The following is a 16979-nucleotide window of genomic DNA, read 5'->3' on the forward strand; positions in this document are numbered from 1 at the left end:
TTATATTATGTTTATTATTTATTATGTTTTATATTCATTTATTTTTTCAATTTCTCTTTTTTTCCCCGTTATATTAGGTTTATTATTTATTATGTTTTATATTCATTTATTTTTTCAATTTCTCTTTTTTTTCCCGTTACATTATGTTTATTATTTATTATGTTTTATATTCATTTGTTTTTTCAATTCCTCTTCTTTTTTCGTTATATTATATTTATTATTTATTATGTTTTATATTCATTTGTTTTTTCAATTCCTCTTCTTTTTTCGTTATATTATGTTTATTATTTATTATGTTTTATATTCATTTATTTTTTCAATTTCTCTTTTTTTTCCCGTTATATTATGTTCATTATTTATTATTTATTATGTTTTATATTCATTTGTTTTTTCAATTTCTCTTCTTTTTTCATTATATTATGTTTATTATTTATTATGTTTTATATTCATTTATTTTTTCAATTTCTCTTTTTTTCCCCGTTATATTATGTTTATTATTTATTATGTTTTATATTCATTTGTTTTTTCAATTCCTCTTCTTTTTTCGTTATATTATGTTTATTATTTATTATGTTTTATATTCATTTATTTTTTCAATTTCTCTTCTTTTTTCGTTATATTATGTTTATTATTTATTATGTTTTATATTCATTTATTTTTTTAATTTCTCTTTTTCCCCCCGTTATATTATGTTTATTATTTATTATTTATTATGTTTTATATTCATTTGTTTTTTCAATTTCTCTTCTTTTTTCGTTATATTATGTTTATTATTTATTATGTTTTATATCTTCATTTCTTTTATTTCTTTGTCATCTTAATAAATATCTATCTTTCATTTCTTATGCTAGTTGACAATAATAAAAGGCATTTCTTTTATTTTTTATATTCAATGTCACTGTCCAGGGTGTACACCGCCTTCCGCCCGATTGTAGCTGAGATAGGCTCCGGCGCCCCCCGCGACCCCGAAGGGAATAAGCGGTAGAAAATGGATGGATGGATGGATAGTCAATATCACAGTCACTTCCTATTTGCAGTTGTAGACTGGGGTCCGCGCTTTGAACCAAGATCTGTTAAGCTTTCCTACGCTTTGAGTCAAGCTTTGCTGAGCTTTGTCAGGCTTTGATACGCTCTCGGCGCTTTATTCCATCCTTGACTGAGCGCCAATTTTTTTTAAACCGTTTAAAAAATTTTGGCGAACTTGCCGCATGTCCCGCTTCACTACAAGCTTTCCCACCATCCATTACGACCCTCGCGCTTTAATCAGGCTTTGTTACGCTTTAAAGCCGCTTTGCATGCCGCTTTAAGGCGCCGTCAAAGCGCCGTTGGTGTGAACCTAGCATTATGTAATGGGGAAGAAAAGGCAGAAATGGAGATACCAATAAAGACAAAACAAAAATGCACCTGTGGTATCCATGACTGTGGTAGAAATCCTGCATTAGAATCCTCAAGTGAATGTCCCACCCTCACCTGGAAAAGAGTCATGATTTGAGAAAGAGTCCATGCTGGTTATCCCAAAATCATCCCTTTTTCTACAGTGTGACCACCTCTTTTTTTAACATGCACCATTTTTTAGTTGCTTACCCTTTGGTCAAGCGTGGCTGCCTTCCAGCTGCTGCCGTCATCTGGATTTGTACCTTCCGAAACACAAACACACGCTTAAGACAAAAACATAGTCGCAAGATTTACATTGGATATTAAAATAAACTTTACTCGCCAGACGCTGAAGCTTCTGGTAATCTGTGCTCTGAATGTTTTACCTACCAGGTTATGTTGTTTTTTTGACCTTTTCCTCCATTTCCCCTCTTTTTAGCCTTTTTCCTCCATTACTTTGGAGCTTATGTAATACATTTCCACTCTTTGAAAGTTCTACTTCCACTTCTATCGAGCCTTTGTCACATGAACAATAAAGCCCAGTGTCCCCACCCATTGAATGGGGGCAAAGGTGTTGCCTCACCTGCCAAAAATCACACTTTTCAAATGAAAACTTGATGAAAAAAGAGAAGATCTTTGTCTTTGTTTTTATGGGCTTGTGGCGGGAGCGAGGGGAGCCATTGCTGGTGGAATGAAGTGTGTCATTATCACTGGGGTGGAGACACCCACACCCATTGGGGGAGACAGCGCCAGCTTTGGCAACACAAGTAATTCTAGAGTGGTGGTTGGGGAAAGCGAGCGAGGGTTTATTTTTACCTCTGTGCCGTCTTTGACTTTGACACAATGTATAGTGGATAACATGTGCACTTGTTTTTCCCTCTCAAGCATCAACTTTTTAAACAACTTTCAAAGTATTAAAACAAACAAACCTTGAATTCCAAGAAAACAAAGATTGCGTTGGATGGGCTTCTGTACTGTACTGTACAGTGTCATTTACTAGAGCAGTGTTTTTCAACCACTGTGCCGCGGCACGCTAGTGTGCCGTGAGATACAGACTGGGAGATTATCTAATTTCACCTATTTGGGTTAAAAATATTTTTTGCAAAGCAGTAATCATAGTCTGCAAATGATGTGTTGTTGTTGAGTGTCGGTGCTGTCTAGAGCGCGGCAGAGTAACCGTGTAATACTCTTCCATATCAGCAGGTGGCAGAGCAGGTAAAAAAGGTGTCTAATGCTTAAACCAAAATGCGAGTGCCCCCTAAGAAAAGGCATTGAAGCTTAGGGAAGGCTATGCAGAACGAGACTAAAACCGAACCGGCTGCAAAGTAAACAAAAAACAGAATGCTGGACGACAGCAAAGACTTACTGCGGAGCAAAGACGGCGTCCACAAAGTAGATCCGAACATGACATGACAGTCAACAATGTCCCCAAAAAGAAGGATAAAAACAACTGAAATATTCTGGATTGCTAAAACAAAGTAGATGCAGGAAATATCGCTCAAAGGAAGACACGAAACTGCTACAGGTGTCAGGCTTGTCCCTGACAGTCTGGCTATGTCTTAGTTTTCCTCTGCGTTTGTCTTTGTTTCCTGTCTTTAGTTCCTGTCAGCACTCTTATTTTGGTTATTTCCTGATTGTCTCCCTGAGTGTTTTTTCCCCTCAGCTGTGGCTGATTGGCACCGGGCCACACCTGGTGTCAATCAGCCAGCTGCTATTTAGACCTGCTTTTTCCTCCACTCTGCGCTGGATTATTGTAGCTTCTACCTGTCGTTGTAATACTCGTCGTTGTAGCTCTGTCTACTTTTGTTTACTCTGCTCATGTCATAGTTCCCTCGTGTCACAGTAAGTGTTTTTGTTTCTTGTCGACAGTTAGCCTTTGTGCTATTTTAGTTCATAGCCAAGTTTGTTCTCCGCCTTGTGCGCGCCTTTTCTTTGTACCCTTTTGTTGTTTTTTTTGCTATAGTGTTAAATTAAATCATGTTTTCCTGTTCAATGCCTGCCGTCTCTGCATCTTGGGGTTCGTCAACAACTCATTGTGACAACAGGAAAATACAGAAAAAAGAGGAAAAAGCCATTAAAATAGGAGTGCAAGACAAGAAGTAAAACACTACACACAGGAAAACAGCAAAAAAGTCCACATAAGTCAGGGTGTGATGTGACAGGTGGTGACAGTACACCTACTTTGAGACAAGAGCTATAGTGATGCATGCTTGGTTATGCTTTAAAGTCATATCCAACAATTGCAACGACTTTTTACTGTCAACTGAGTTTCGTTTTTTTAATGATGTCTGCTGGTGGTGTGCCTACGGATTTTTTTAACGCAAAAAATGTGCTTTGGCTCAAAAAAAGGTTGAAAAACACTGCTCTATTCTGCCCATAAACCTCCCCCCAAAAAAGCACCAACAATACTCCATTTACATTTCATGACTTCAATATTAACTAAGTATTAGTGATATTGTTATTATAAGCGCTAACGCAGACGGACTATTTATAGCGGCTTTTCAAATGTTCTTGTAATCAGACCATGTTTTCGGTATATTAGATGGAATTTTTAACCTGACGTGTTTGGACTGTCATCTGCAGTCTTCTTCAGAAGGGTCACCTGATCACTGTGACGTGTTGCCTAGCAGCTGTTCTTAAACTGAACTGGCTACAGAGTAAACAAAAACAGAATGCTGGACGACAGCAAAGACTTACTGTGGAGCAAAGACGGCGTCCACAAAAGTACATCCGAACATGACATGACAATCAACAATGTCCCCACAAAGAAGGATTAAAAACAACTGAAATATTCTTGACTGCTAAAACAAAGTAGATGCGGGAAATATCGCTCAAAGGAAGACATGAAACTGCTATGGGAAAATACCCCCAAAAAATAGAAAAAGTCACCAAAATAGAAGCGCAAGACAAGAACTAAAACACTAAAGCTATATTGATGCATGCTTGGTTATGGTTTAAAGTCATATCCAACCACTTTTTACAGTCAACGCAAAAAAATGTGCCTGGGCTCAAAAAAGGTTGAAAAACACTGCACTAGAGCACAGACCTCTGCCGTGTAAACATGCAAAAGTATGAGACACTTTTGCATGCTGATGAATGCGAGGGTGTCTCCAAACTTTGGTAGAAAGTTAAACAACAAAAAAAGCAACTTCCTGGTTGGTTAATAAACAAATGAACAGTGGCGTTGTGATTCTGCAGTTGATGACTCATAAGGGCTGGGTTCAGAAGACGCTACTGCCGGGCATCATTTCACGTGAAGTCAAAGGGTGTCATGTTTCAATACCTTTGTCGCACGTGACGTCGTGTCCAGTTGCAGACTAAAAACTGTCTCAACTTGGTGAGGAGACAAAGACTGGACCAGCTTAGACAAACTTCTGTACCTCCGTTGCAATTGTCAATGCCAACTAAGCACAAAAAAGCCTGGTAGAAAACACTCCATCGTGAAGTAAGTTCTCACTTCTCAAATTTTACATGTTATTATGAATGTTACTACATGACATATATACTTGCATCATGTATATATTACATGTTATTATGAATGTTACTACATGACATAAATACTTACATCACCACCACAAATATGCAACTTTCATATGCAGTTAAATAGCCTTAAAAACAGACTTCATTGCTTGCTTTATTGATAACATAAAAAAACATCTTGTGGATCGACATGAAATTAACCGTTTTTGGTATGTCACTCGCCATCACGACGACGTTAAGCAAACGTCACATGTTGTCATCTTCACTTCCTCTGCTGCAGTGCTGTGTGTCTTCATTGTGTCATGAAATGTGTGTGTGTGTGTGTGTGTGTGTGTGTGTGTGTGTGTGTGTGTGTGTGTGTGTGTGTGTGTGTGTGTGTGTGTGTGTGTGTGTGTGTGTGTGTGTGTGTGTTTTGGCGGAGAATTGCAAAGGAATGTATGGAAAGCGAGCCCCTACCTTACCTACATTACAGCTTTTGGCATGTGTTTACATGTCAAGCTTTGTTCAAAGAGTGTGTGTGTGTGTGTGTGTGTGTGTGTGTGTGTGTGTGTGTGTGTGTGTGTGTGTGTGTGTGTGTGTGTGTGTGTGTGTGTGTGTGTGTGTGTGTGTGTGTGTGCTTGTATTTCTACCCTTCTTGAGACATGAAGAGGGAAAAGTATCTTCCATATGAGGAGGTGTGAACAAGTGATGACATAAACAATAACATTGCATCTAATAGAGAATGTCTCATTTGTGGTGGCATCTATCAAAATGAGGGTGGTCCCAAAAAGGAGGGATTTATCAAATTGACTGTGCGTCAGTTTTAAAAGTGCTTCCCCTCTGGTCAACATATGAAATAACAAGTGTGTGTAAGAAATTGAAATGCGCCCCCTTTGGCCAAAATTAATTTAAATAAATAAATAAATATGTATATAGAGACATACATTGAAGTAAATAATGAAGATTAAAAACCAAGTACAAACAAAAAATTCAAAAATAAAAAATGAACTAAAAGCAGTCTTTATCTCACAATGTGTCGACTTTTTTTTTTTTATAAAATTGGGAACAATTTTATCATATTCTTTCTGTAATATTGCAATATTTTCGCATAAACTATTACTTTTTTTTTAATGTAAAATGATTACTTTTTAATGCAAAATGGCAACATTTTTGTCATATAAATTTCAGACTTTTATCACAATATTGCCAATTTTTTTGTTGTTCTTGTAAAATAGTGACATTTTTTTAGTACAATGATGACTTGTCAAAATGATGACTTGTCATCCTTTTGCCGACTAAAATTCCGATTATTATTATAATATTGCCAACATTTTAAAGTGTTTTTTTATAAAATTGTGACTTTTGTCGAGTAAAATGACGACTCCTTTCATAAAACTGCCCAAATTTTAAGCTTTTTCTTGTAAAATTGCAACTGTTATTGAGTAAAATTCCAACTTTTATCGTAATATTGCACAAATGTTCAGTTTTTCTTGTAAAATTGCGACTGTTATTGAGTAAAATTCCAACATTTATCATAATATTGCACAAATGTTCAGTTTTTCTTGTAAAATGTTGACTTGCGTTGAGTAAAATGACGACTTATTATAATACTGCCAAAATTACACGTTTTTCTTGTGAAATTCCGACTCATTTTTCACAACAAGCTTGTTTATATTTGCATAGTATGCATGTATTATTAATGTTGTAAATACACTTCTTTATATATCTAGAAAGGCTGGTCCTAAAAAGGGAGGCATTTTTCCACAGGTCTCAAGAAGGTAAAAAAATACATAGATATGAATGTGTGTGTGTGTGTGTGTGTGTGTGTTTTCATGTATTTCTAGCCTTCTTGAGACATGAAGAAGGAAAAGTATCTTCCATATGAGGAGGTGTGAACAAGTGTTGACATAAATCATGGTCCCAATAACATTGCATCTAATAGACAATGTCTCATTTGCACCCCTGCTGGTGACATCTATCAAAATGAGGGTGGTCCCAAAAAGGAGGGATTTTTCAAATTGACTGCGTGTCGCTTTTAAAAGTGCTCCCCCTCTGGCCAACATAGGAAATAACAAGTGTGTTTAAGAAATTGAAATGCGCCCCCTTCAACCAAAATTTATTAAAACAAATAAATAAATATGTATATAGAGACATACTGTAATAACTTGAAGTAAATACTGAAGATTAAAAAACAATTATATACAAAAAATTCAAAAATTAAACATTTCTCACAATGTGTCGACTTTTTTTCATAAAATTGGGAACAATTTCTCATATTCTTTCTGTTTCTGTAATATTGCAATATTTTCCCGTGAAATTATTACTTTTTTTCTGTAAAATGATTACTTTTTAATGCAAAATGGTGACATTTGTCATATAAAATTCTGACTTTTATCACAATGTTGCCAATTTTTTTGTTGTTCTTGTAAAATAGTGATGACTTTTGTCATAATTTTGCCGACCAAAATTCCGATTATTATTATAATATTACCAACATTTTTAAGTTTTCTTGTAAAATTGTGACTTTCGTCGAGTAAAACTACGACTCTTTTCGTAAAATTGCCAACATTTTAAGCTTTTTCTTGTAAAATGTTGACTGTTATTGAGTAAAATTCCAACTTTTATCATAATATTGCACAAATGTTCAGTTTTTCTTGTAAAATGTTGACTGTTATTGAGTAAAATTCCAACTTTTAGCATAATATTGCACAAATGTTCAGGTTTTCTTGTAAAATTTTGACTGTTATTGAGTAAAATTCCAACTTTTAGCATAATATTGCACAAATGTTCAGGTTTTCTTGTAAAATTGCGACTGTTATTGAGTAAAAATCCAACTTTTATCATAATATTGCACAAATGTTCAGTTTTTCTTGTAAAATTTTGACTGTTATTGAGTAAAATTCCAACCTTTATCATAATATTCGCACAAATGTTCAGTTTTTCTTGTAAAATTGCGACTGTTCTTGAGTAAAATTCCAACTTTTAGCATAATATTGCACAAATGTTCAGTTTTTCTTGTAAAATGTTGACTTGCGTTGTGTAAAATGACGACTCATTATAATACTGCCAGAAATACACGTTTTTCTTGTGGAATTCCGACTCATTTTTCACAACAAGCTTGTTTATATTTGCATAGTATGTATATATTATTAATGTTGTAAATACACATCTTTATATATCTAGAAAGGGTGTTCCTAAAGAGGGAGGCATTTTTCCACAGGTCTCAAGAAGGTAAAAAAATACTTGAATATGTATGTGTGTGTGTGTTTTCATGTATTTCTACCCTTCTTGAGACATGAAGAAGGAAAAGTATCTTCCATGTGAGGAGGTGTGAACAAGTGATGACATAAATCAATAACATTGCATCTAATAGACAATGTCTCATTTGTGGTGACATCTATCAAAATGAGGGTGGTCCCAAAAAGGAGGGATTTTTCAAATTGACTGCGTGTCGCTTTTAAAAGTGCTCCCCCTCGGGCCAACATATGAAATAACAAGTGTGTGTAAGATATTGAAATGCGCCCCCTTTGGCCAAAATTAATTAAAAAAAATAAATAAATATGTATATAGAGACATACTGTAATTTGAAGTAAATAATGAAGATTAAAAAACAATTATATACACAAAAATTCAAAAATTAAACATTTCTCACAATGTGTCGACTTTTTTTTTTATAAAATTGGGAACAATTTCTCATATTCTTTCTGTTTCTGTAATATTGCAATATTTTCCCGTGAAATTGTTACTTTTTTTCTGTAAAATGATTACTTTTTAAGGCAAAATGGGGACATTTTTCATATAAAATTCTGACTTTTATCACAATATTGCCAATTTTTTTGTTGTTCTTGTAAAATAGTGATGACTTTTGTCATAATTTTGCCGACCAAAATTCCGATTATTATTATAATATTACCAACATTTTTAAGTTTTCTTGTAAAATTGTGACTTTCGTCGAGTAAAACTACGACTCTTTTCGTAAAATTGCCAACATTTTAAGCTTTTTCTTGTAAAATTTTGACTGTTATTGAGTAAAATTCCAACTTTTATCATAATATTGCACAAATGTTCAGTTTTTCTTGTAAAATTCCAACTGTTATTGAGTAAAAATCCAACTTTTATCATAATATTGCACAAATGTTCAGTTTTTCTTGTAAAATTTTGACTGTTATTGAGTAAAATTCCAACCTTTATCATAATATTCACGCAAATGTTCAGTTTTTCTTGTAAAATTGCGACTGTTATTGAGTAAAAATCCAACTTTTATCATAATATTGCACAAATGTTCAGTTTTTCTTGTAAAATTTTGACTGTTATTGAGTAAAATTCCAACCTTTATCATAATATTCTCACAAATGTTCAGTTTTTCTTGTAAAATTGCGACTGTTCTTGAGTAAAATTCCAACTTTTAGCATAATATTGCACAAATGTTCAGGTTTTCTTCTAAAATTGCGACTGTTATTGAGTAAAATTCCAACTTTTAGCATAATATTGCACAAATGTTCAGTTTTTCTTGTAAAATTGCGACTGTTATTGAGTAAAAATCCAACTTTTATCATAATATTGCACAAATGTTCAGTTTTTCTTGTAAAAGTTTGACTGTTATTGAGTAAAATTCCAACCTTTATCATAATATTCGCACAAATGTTCAGTTTTTCTTGTAAAATTGCGACTGTTCTTGAGTAAAATTCCAACTTTTAGCATAATATTGCACAAATGTTCAGGTTTTCTTGTAAAATTGCGACTGTTATTGAGTAAAATTCCAACTTTTAGCATAATATTGCACAAATGTTCAGTTTTTCTTGTAAAATTGCGACTGTTATTGAGTAAAAATCCAACTTTTATCATAATATTGCACAAATGTTCAGTTTTTCTTGTAAAATTTTGACCGTTATTGAGTAAAATTCCAACCTTTATCATAATATTCGCACAAATGTTCAGTTTTTCTTGTAAAATTGCGACTGTTCTTGAGTAAAATTCCAACTTTTAGCATAATATTGCACAAATGTTCAGTTTTTCTTGTAAAAATGTGGACTTGCGTTGAGTAAAATGACGACTTTTATTACAATACTGCCAAAATTCAAAGTTTTTCTTGTGAAGTTGAGACCTTTTTCTTGTGAAATTCCAACTCATTTTTCACAAAAAGCTTGTTTATATTTGCATAGTATGTATATATTATTAATGTTGTAAATACACATCTTTATATATCTAGAAAGGGTGGTCCTAAGGAGGTAGGCATTATTCGGAGGTCTCAAGAAGGTAAGAAATACAAGAGTGTGTGTGTGTGTGTGTGTGTGTGTGTGTGTGTGTGTGTGTGTGTGTGTGTGTGTTGTTGTTTGTCACAAATCAGCCTGACTCTTTCCACTGCTGTCATCTCCAGTACATCTCATCTACACTCTTGACGTTAAACCGCGATGTGCAAACAAGGTTAAAAAGGCTCGAGCAGGAAGTGTGGTAAGTCAACGTGACACGACGCTTAAAAAACTGTGACCTGACCTCCTGACCTCCCCCGGCCCCAACACGCCCCCCCTCCCACGACCAGTGCTTTTAAAAGGGGCCTGTTGTTTCACCTGCATTATTAGCCTCCCGCAATAAATCACCCTGAAAACTTCTGTTGTGCTATTGTAGAAAAATAAAAAAAATTCAAAGGCTGAAAAGAATGTCTGACTTTATGGTTCAGTTAATATTTAAACGCACTTCATTGGATTATGCACACCAGTGAGCGGTTACCTGCTAACAAATGATCTGCCTCTTTTTATGATCATGTGACATTTCATATGCATTCCATTGTACAGGTGAAACTCTAAAATTTGAATATCGTGCAAAAGCCCATTCATGTCAGTGTATCTCACTCCACGGTGGCATTTGGTAGGTGCCATGATTGGGTACACAAGCAGCTATGGTGTGTTGAGGGCTAAAATGGTATGGAGTACTACAAAAGCCAAAAGCAGTGAAGTTGTCACGTTGTGTAAATGGTAAATAAAAAGAGAATACAACAAATCCTTTTCAACTTATATTCAATTGAATAGACTGCAAAGACAAGATATTTCATGTTCACAATGAGAAACGTTGTTATTTTTTGCAAATATTAGCTCACTTGGAATTTGATGCCTGCAAGATGTTTGAAAAAAGCTGGCACAAGTGGCAAAAAAGACTGAGAAAGTTGAGGAATGCTCATCAAACACTTATTTGGAACATCCCACAGGTGAACAGGCTAATTGGGAACAGGTGGGTGCCATGATTGGGTATAAAAGCAGCTTCCATGAAATGCTCAGTCGTTCACAAACAAGGACGGGGGCGAGGGTCACCACTTTGTCAACAAATGCCTGAGCAAATTGTTTAAGAACAACATTTCTCAACCAGCTATTGCAAGGAATTGAGGGATTTCACCATCTACGCTCCGTAATATCATCGAAAGGTTCGGAGAATCTGGAGAAATCACTGCACGTAAGCGGCAAGGCCGAAAACCAACATTGAATGCCTGTGACCTTCGATCCCTCAGGCGGTACTGCATCAAAAAGAGACATGAGTGTGTAAAGGATATCACCACATGGGCTCAGGAACACTTCAGAAACCCACTGTCAGTAACTACAGTTGGTCGCTACATACTGTACGTAAGTGCAAGTTAAAACTCTACTATGCAAAGCCAAAGTCGTTTATCAACAACACCCAGAAACGCTTCGCTGGGCCTGAGCTCATCTAAGATGGACTGATACAAAGTGGAAAAGTGTTCTGTGGTCTGACGAGTCCACATTTCAAATTGTTTTTGGAAACTGTGGACGTCGTGTCCTCCGGACCAAAGAGGAAAAGAACCATCCGGACTGTTCTAGGGTGAAAGTTCTGAAGCCAGCATGTGTGATGGTATGGGGGTGTATTAGTGGCCAAGACATTGGTAACTTACACATCAATATCAATATCAATATCAAAAGTAGGTTTAAAATATTGTATTACTTGCACGTTGTATATCTAATTGCTGGATTATCTTGTTTTTTTTAGATTGACCTGTAATTATGAATTACTACTTTTCGGACGTGCTGTGATGAAACAACTGGAGTTGTGTGATGCGGGGACCGGTACCGGTCCGTGACACATTTGCTACCAGGCCTGGAGAGTAACATTGAATAATTTATATCAGACTGCATTTTCTCCTACTTAACTGCCATTAGAGGGCCGCTTGTAACAATAAATAATTAACCAATTTGCCTATGAATTAAAATATTTTACTTTTTTTTTTTAACGTAATGAATATAAAAAATCTAATGATTGTACCACTGTTTTTTACAGAAAAAAACTGGCAGCTTAGTTGCCAGTAAAATATTGTACAGTAAAATATATGGTGTTCTTTTTTTTATTATTATTATTATTTGTACAACATATAATTGGCCCTGCGATGAGGTGGCGACTTGTCCAGGGTGTACGGCGACTTGTCCAGGGTGTACGGCGCCTTCCGCCCGAATGCAGCTGAGATAGGCTCCAGCGACCCCCCGCCCGCGACCCCGAAAGGGACAAGCGGTAAAAAATGGATGGATGGATGGATTATCAATCAATCAATCAATCAATCAATCAATGTTTATTTATATAGCCCTAAATCACAAGTGTCTCAAAGGGCTACTGTAAATAGAAATACAGTACCGCTGTTTAATTTTATTTTGGCAACTCAGATGCCATTTTTTTACCATAATAAAATGTGGGACCATAAAATCATCAACCGTGGATTTCACAGTAAAAAAAAACAAAAAAAACCTGACAGCTCAGTTGACAGGATTTTACTGTAAAAAAACAAACATTGGTCATTTTTTTTCCAACTTACAGTAATATGCTGTAAAAAAAACTCCCTAAATTTTACAGTAAAATCTATTGGTCATTCTTATAGTGTGCAATTCTTCTCAACAAAAGAGGAGAAATATAACCTTAGAGGAAAATGTATTGTATGCTCGTACAACACTTAAAACCTTTAGTATATGCTTGCTTCCAAATCATAATTTAAGCAGATATTTATTTGGATTTTAAGTTAGATAGTATAATATTTCTTGCAATATTGGACACTATTTTTTCCCCTGTCAAACTAGAAAAAAAACAACTAATACCTTTAGTAAGAAAATAAGAATGTAAAGAAAGAAAATATAAGGTATTTTAATTGCAATATATTATTTCCAGGCTTTTGAGGGCCATATAAAATGATGTGGAGGGCCAGATGTGGCCCGCGGGCCTTGAGTTAGACACCTGTGCACTAGACACACCTATGAGCTTGTTTATAGATGTACAATAAAACTCCTCATAGGAAGTTGTTATAACTCTGTGACATGATCAGTGTTTCCCACACATTCATTTATTTGTTAGAATTACGTCCAACACACAAAAAAAAAATATATATATATATATATATATATATATATTTTTTTTTTTTAAATTTTATTTATTTATTTATTATTATTATTATTATTTTATTTTTTTTATTTTTTGTCCTGTCCAGCTTCTCAGGTAAATCATATAGTTGATGTAGATGCCCATATAGGCTGTTCAGATTGACTTTACAAAAGTGAAGTGTAGGATACTTCTGTGGTTGCCTTATTTGTATTTGACCACTACTGTTTTCTGTTTATTTGTTACTGACTGTGGCAGGACACCTCTGCCTCTGTTTCACTTTATGTTGCTGGTAAATAATATGGTTGTAGTAGTAGGCTAAAGTTAAATTATTTAGTATGCACTAATTAAAGGGGCAGAGCTTTATGAGACATTTTAGCTTTTATATTTTATAAGATATATTTTTTGTAAGAACCACAATTAATAAATATATTTCAGTGAATAACTTATTGTTCAAATCTGTATATAAATATGTACATAAAGTGTTGTAATTATATTGTAAAATGGATGGATGGATGGATGGACGTTTAAATTAAAACTGTTATTATTAATTAGTAAGTGTACATTTTTTAAGCCTTTTTAGAGAAAATCATATCATTGTAGTAAATTATGCAAATTACTCAATGATGTCATGGTGACCACGCCCATAGCCACGCCCCCACCGCTACAGGTATCTTGGCAGTTTATGGGAAACACTGATGATACAATGCACATTAATGAACATATAAAATATAAAAGTGACAGATGCTGATTTCCACCTGCATGTCATTGCAAAGAAGCACTAATTCAGCGTTATAGTCACTTGTATTTTTCATGCACTTATTCTTGCTGTATTCAAGTGGAAAGCCAATCCCTGAAAATAATGCCTACATTAAACCGGTCCGTGGTGCAAAAAAGGTCGGGGACCCCTGCACTGCATTGTGTCGTACGCATGTTCTAAATCAGGGGTGTCAAAGTCATTTTAACTCAGTGGCCGCGTGGAGGAAAATATGTGCACACGCGGGCCGGACTATTTAAAATCATGGCATTAAAACTAAAAAATTCAAAGACAATTTCAGATTGTTTTCTTTTTCATACTTTGGCCAAAAATAGAACAAACACATTCTGGAAATATTACAATAAAAATATAGGAAAAAAAATACCGGCAGCGGTAAAGTTTAGATTCACCAAGGAATGTTTACAACTAAAAACATTGACATATGCATAAAAATGTGTTTTCTTTTGTGTTTTGAGTCATACCAAAGACTATAAAAATGGGATCCATTACCTCCCTGCTTGGCACTCAGCATCAAGGCTTGGAATTGGGGGTTAAATCACCAAAAATGATTCCCGGGTGCAGCCACTGCTGCTGCTCACTGCTCCCCTCACCTCCCAGGGGGTGAACAAGGGGATGGGTCAAATGCAGAGGACAAATTTCACCACACCTAGTGTGTGTGTGACAATCATTGCTACTTTAACTTTAACTTTAACTTATTATTTTTTTATGAATTCAGTAACGTTTATTAAGTTAAAGATAAAGTAGCAATGATAGTGACACACACACTAAGTGTGGTGAAATTATTCTCTGCATTTGACCCATCACCCTTGATCACCCCCTGGGAGGTGAGGGGAGCAGTGAGCAGCAGCGGTGGCCGCGCCTGGGAATCATTTTTTTGCCCTAAATCACAAAAGTCTCAAAGGGCTGCACAAGCCACAACGACATCCTCGGCACAGAGCCCACACAAGGGACGTCGATCATTTTGTGATATTGCCATATTTTTGCTGAAAGGATTTAGTATAGAACAACGACGATAAAGTTCGCAACTTTTGGTCGCTGATAAAAAAAAGCCTAGCCTGTACCGGAAGTAGCGTGACGTCACAGGAGGTAGTATTCCTCACAATTCCCCGTTGTTTACAATGCAGCGAGAGAGATTCGGACCGAGAAAGCAACGATTACCCCATTAATTTAAACGAGGATGAAAGATTCGTGGATGAGGAACGTTAGAGTGAAGAACTAGAGAGGCAGTGCAGGGTGTATCTTTTTTCGCTCTGACCGTAACTTAGGTACAAGGTCTCATTGGATTCCACACTCTCCTTTTTCTATTGTGGATCACGGATTTGTATTTTAAACCACCTCGGATACTATATCCTCTTGAAAATGAGAGTCGAGAACGCGAAATGGACATTCACAGTGACTTTTATCTCCACGACAATACATCAGCGAAACTCTTTAGCTACGTAGCTAACGTGATAGCATCTGGCTCCAATGCAGATAGAAACAAAAGAAATAAACCCCTGACTGGAAGGATAGACAGAAGATCAACAATACTATTAAACCATGGACATGTAACTACACGGTTAATAATTCTCAGCCTGGCAAAGCTTAACAATGCTGTTGATAACGACGCCTTTGAAGCTAACTTAGCAACCGGACCTCACAGAGCTATGATAAAAACATTAGCGCTCCACCTACGCCAGCCAGCCCTCATCTGCTCATCAACACCCGTGCTCACCTGCGTTCCAGCGATCGACGGCGTGACGAATGACTTCACCCGATCACAGATGCGTTGGCGGCTAGCATCGGCTAGCGCGTCTGCTATCCAAGTAAGTACTCCTTGTTGTGTTGCTGCAGCCAGCCGCTAATACACCGATCCCACCTACAGCTTTCTTCTTTGCAGTCTTCATTGTTCATTAAACAAATTGCAACAGATTCACCAACACAGATGTCCAGAATACTGTGGAATTGTTCGATGAAAACAGAGCAGTTTGTATGGTGACACATTGGGTACGAATACTTCCGTTGCCGTCGTGACGTCACGTGCATACGCATCATCCAAAGACGTTTCTAACCGGAAGTTTAGCAGGAAATTTAAAGGCCTACTGAAAGCCACTACTACCGACCACGCAGTCTGATAGTTTATATATCAATGATGAAATCTTAACATTGCAACACATGCCAATACGGCCGGGTTAACTTATAAAGTGCAATTTTAAATTTCCCGCCACACTTCCGGTTCAAAATGCCTTTGAGGATGACGTATGCGCGTGACATCAATCGTTGAAACGGAAGTATTCGGACTCCATTGAATCCAATACAAAATAGCTGTTTTCATCTCATTCTGGATGTATTCTGGACATCTGTGTTGGTGAATCTGTTGCAATTTGTTCATTGCATTATGGAGAAAGAAGCTGAGCAAGCAAAGAAGAAAGTCGGTGCGAAGCGGAGTATTCTGCGAGGGAAGTCAGCAACACAACACAGTCGGTATTTCATTGTTTACATTCCCGAAAGATGCAGTCAAGATCGAAGAACTCGGACAACAGAGACTCTTACCAGGAGGACTTTGACTTCGTTAACAGACGCAGACGCGATACCGTGAGTACGCTTCCAAACATTTGATCGCTTGTTATAACTAGCTCGAGCTAGTAGCTAGGAGCTAGCATAACAAACACCTAGGTGTTTGTTATGCGGGATTAATTTGTGGCATATTAAATATAAGCCTGGTTGTGTTGTGGCTAATAGAGTATATATATGTCTTGTGTTTATTTACTGTTGTAGTCATTCCCAGCTGAATATCAGGTCACCCCCGCGCGCTTCCAAACATTTGATCGCTTGCCCGTACGTGCGTGTCACGTACGTAACTTTGGTGAAATATATAAGCTTTATGAACCTTGGGTTAGGTGAACGGTCCTTTGGGCTGAGTGAGTGTGTGTGTTGTGCAGGTGTTTGAATTGTATTGGCGGGTTATATATACGGGATTCCGTCCATATTACTCGCTCGAGCTATAACTAGCTCGAGCTAGTAGCTA

At 36.2% G+C, this 16979-nt stretch overlaps 1 protein-coding gene across 2 annotated transcripts in view; it reads right to left on the minus strand.

Annotated features, from left to right (window-relative positions):
- b4galnt3b (beta-1,4-N-acetyl-galactosaminyl transferase 3b) overlaps nucleotides 1-16979 on the minus strand; it is a 99860-nt gene that overhangs the window by 80383 nt on the left and 2498 nt on the right. Inside the window, exons 1-3 of one of the 2 annotated variants that reach the window (XM_062061217.1) lie at nucleotides 2741-3120; nucleotides 1585-1637; nucleotides 1405-1470 (exon numbers count right to left, since the gene is read on the minus strand). In XM_062061217.1, the coding sequence (XP_061917201.1) occupies nucleotides 1405-1470; nucleotides 1585-1637; nucleotides 2741-2780 (159 nt within the window). In that variant the 5' untranslated portion in view covers nucleotides 2781-3120. Of the gene's footprint in view, nucleotides 1-1404; nucleotides 1471-1584; nucleotides 1638-2740; nucleotides 3121-16979 lie in introns of those variants that run through there. The other variant, XM_062061216.1, reaches the window with a different exon arrangement.

This window comes from Entelurus aequoreus, linkage group LG10 (genome assembly GCF_033978785.1).
Source record: "Entelurus aequoreus isolate RoL-2023_Sb linkage group LG10, RoL_Eaeq_v1.1, whole genome shotgun sequence".
NCBI classification, from domain to species: Eukaryota; Metazoa; Chordata; class Actinopteri; order Syngnathiformes; family Syngnathidae; genus Entelurus; species Entelurus aequoreus.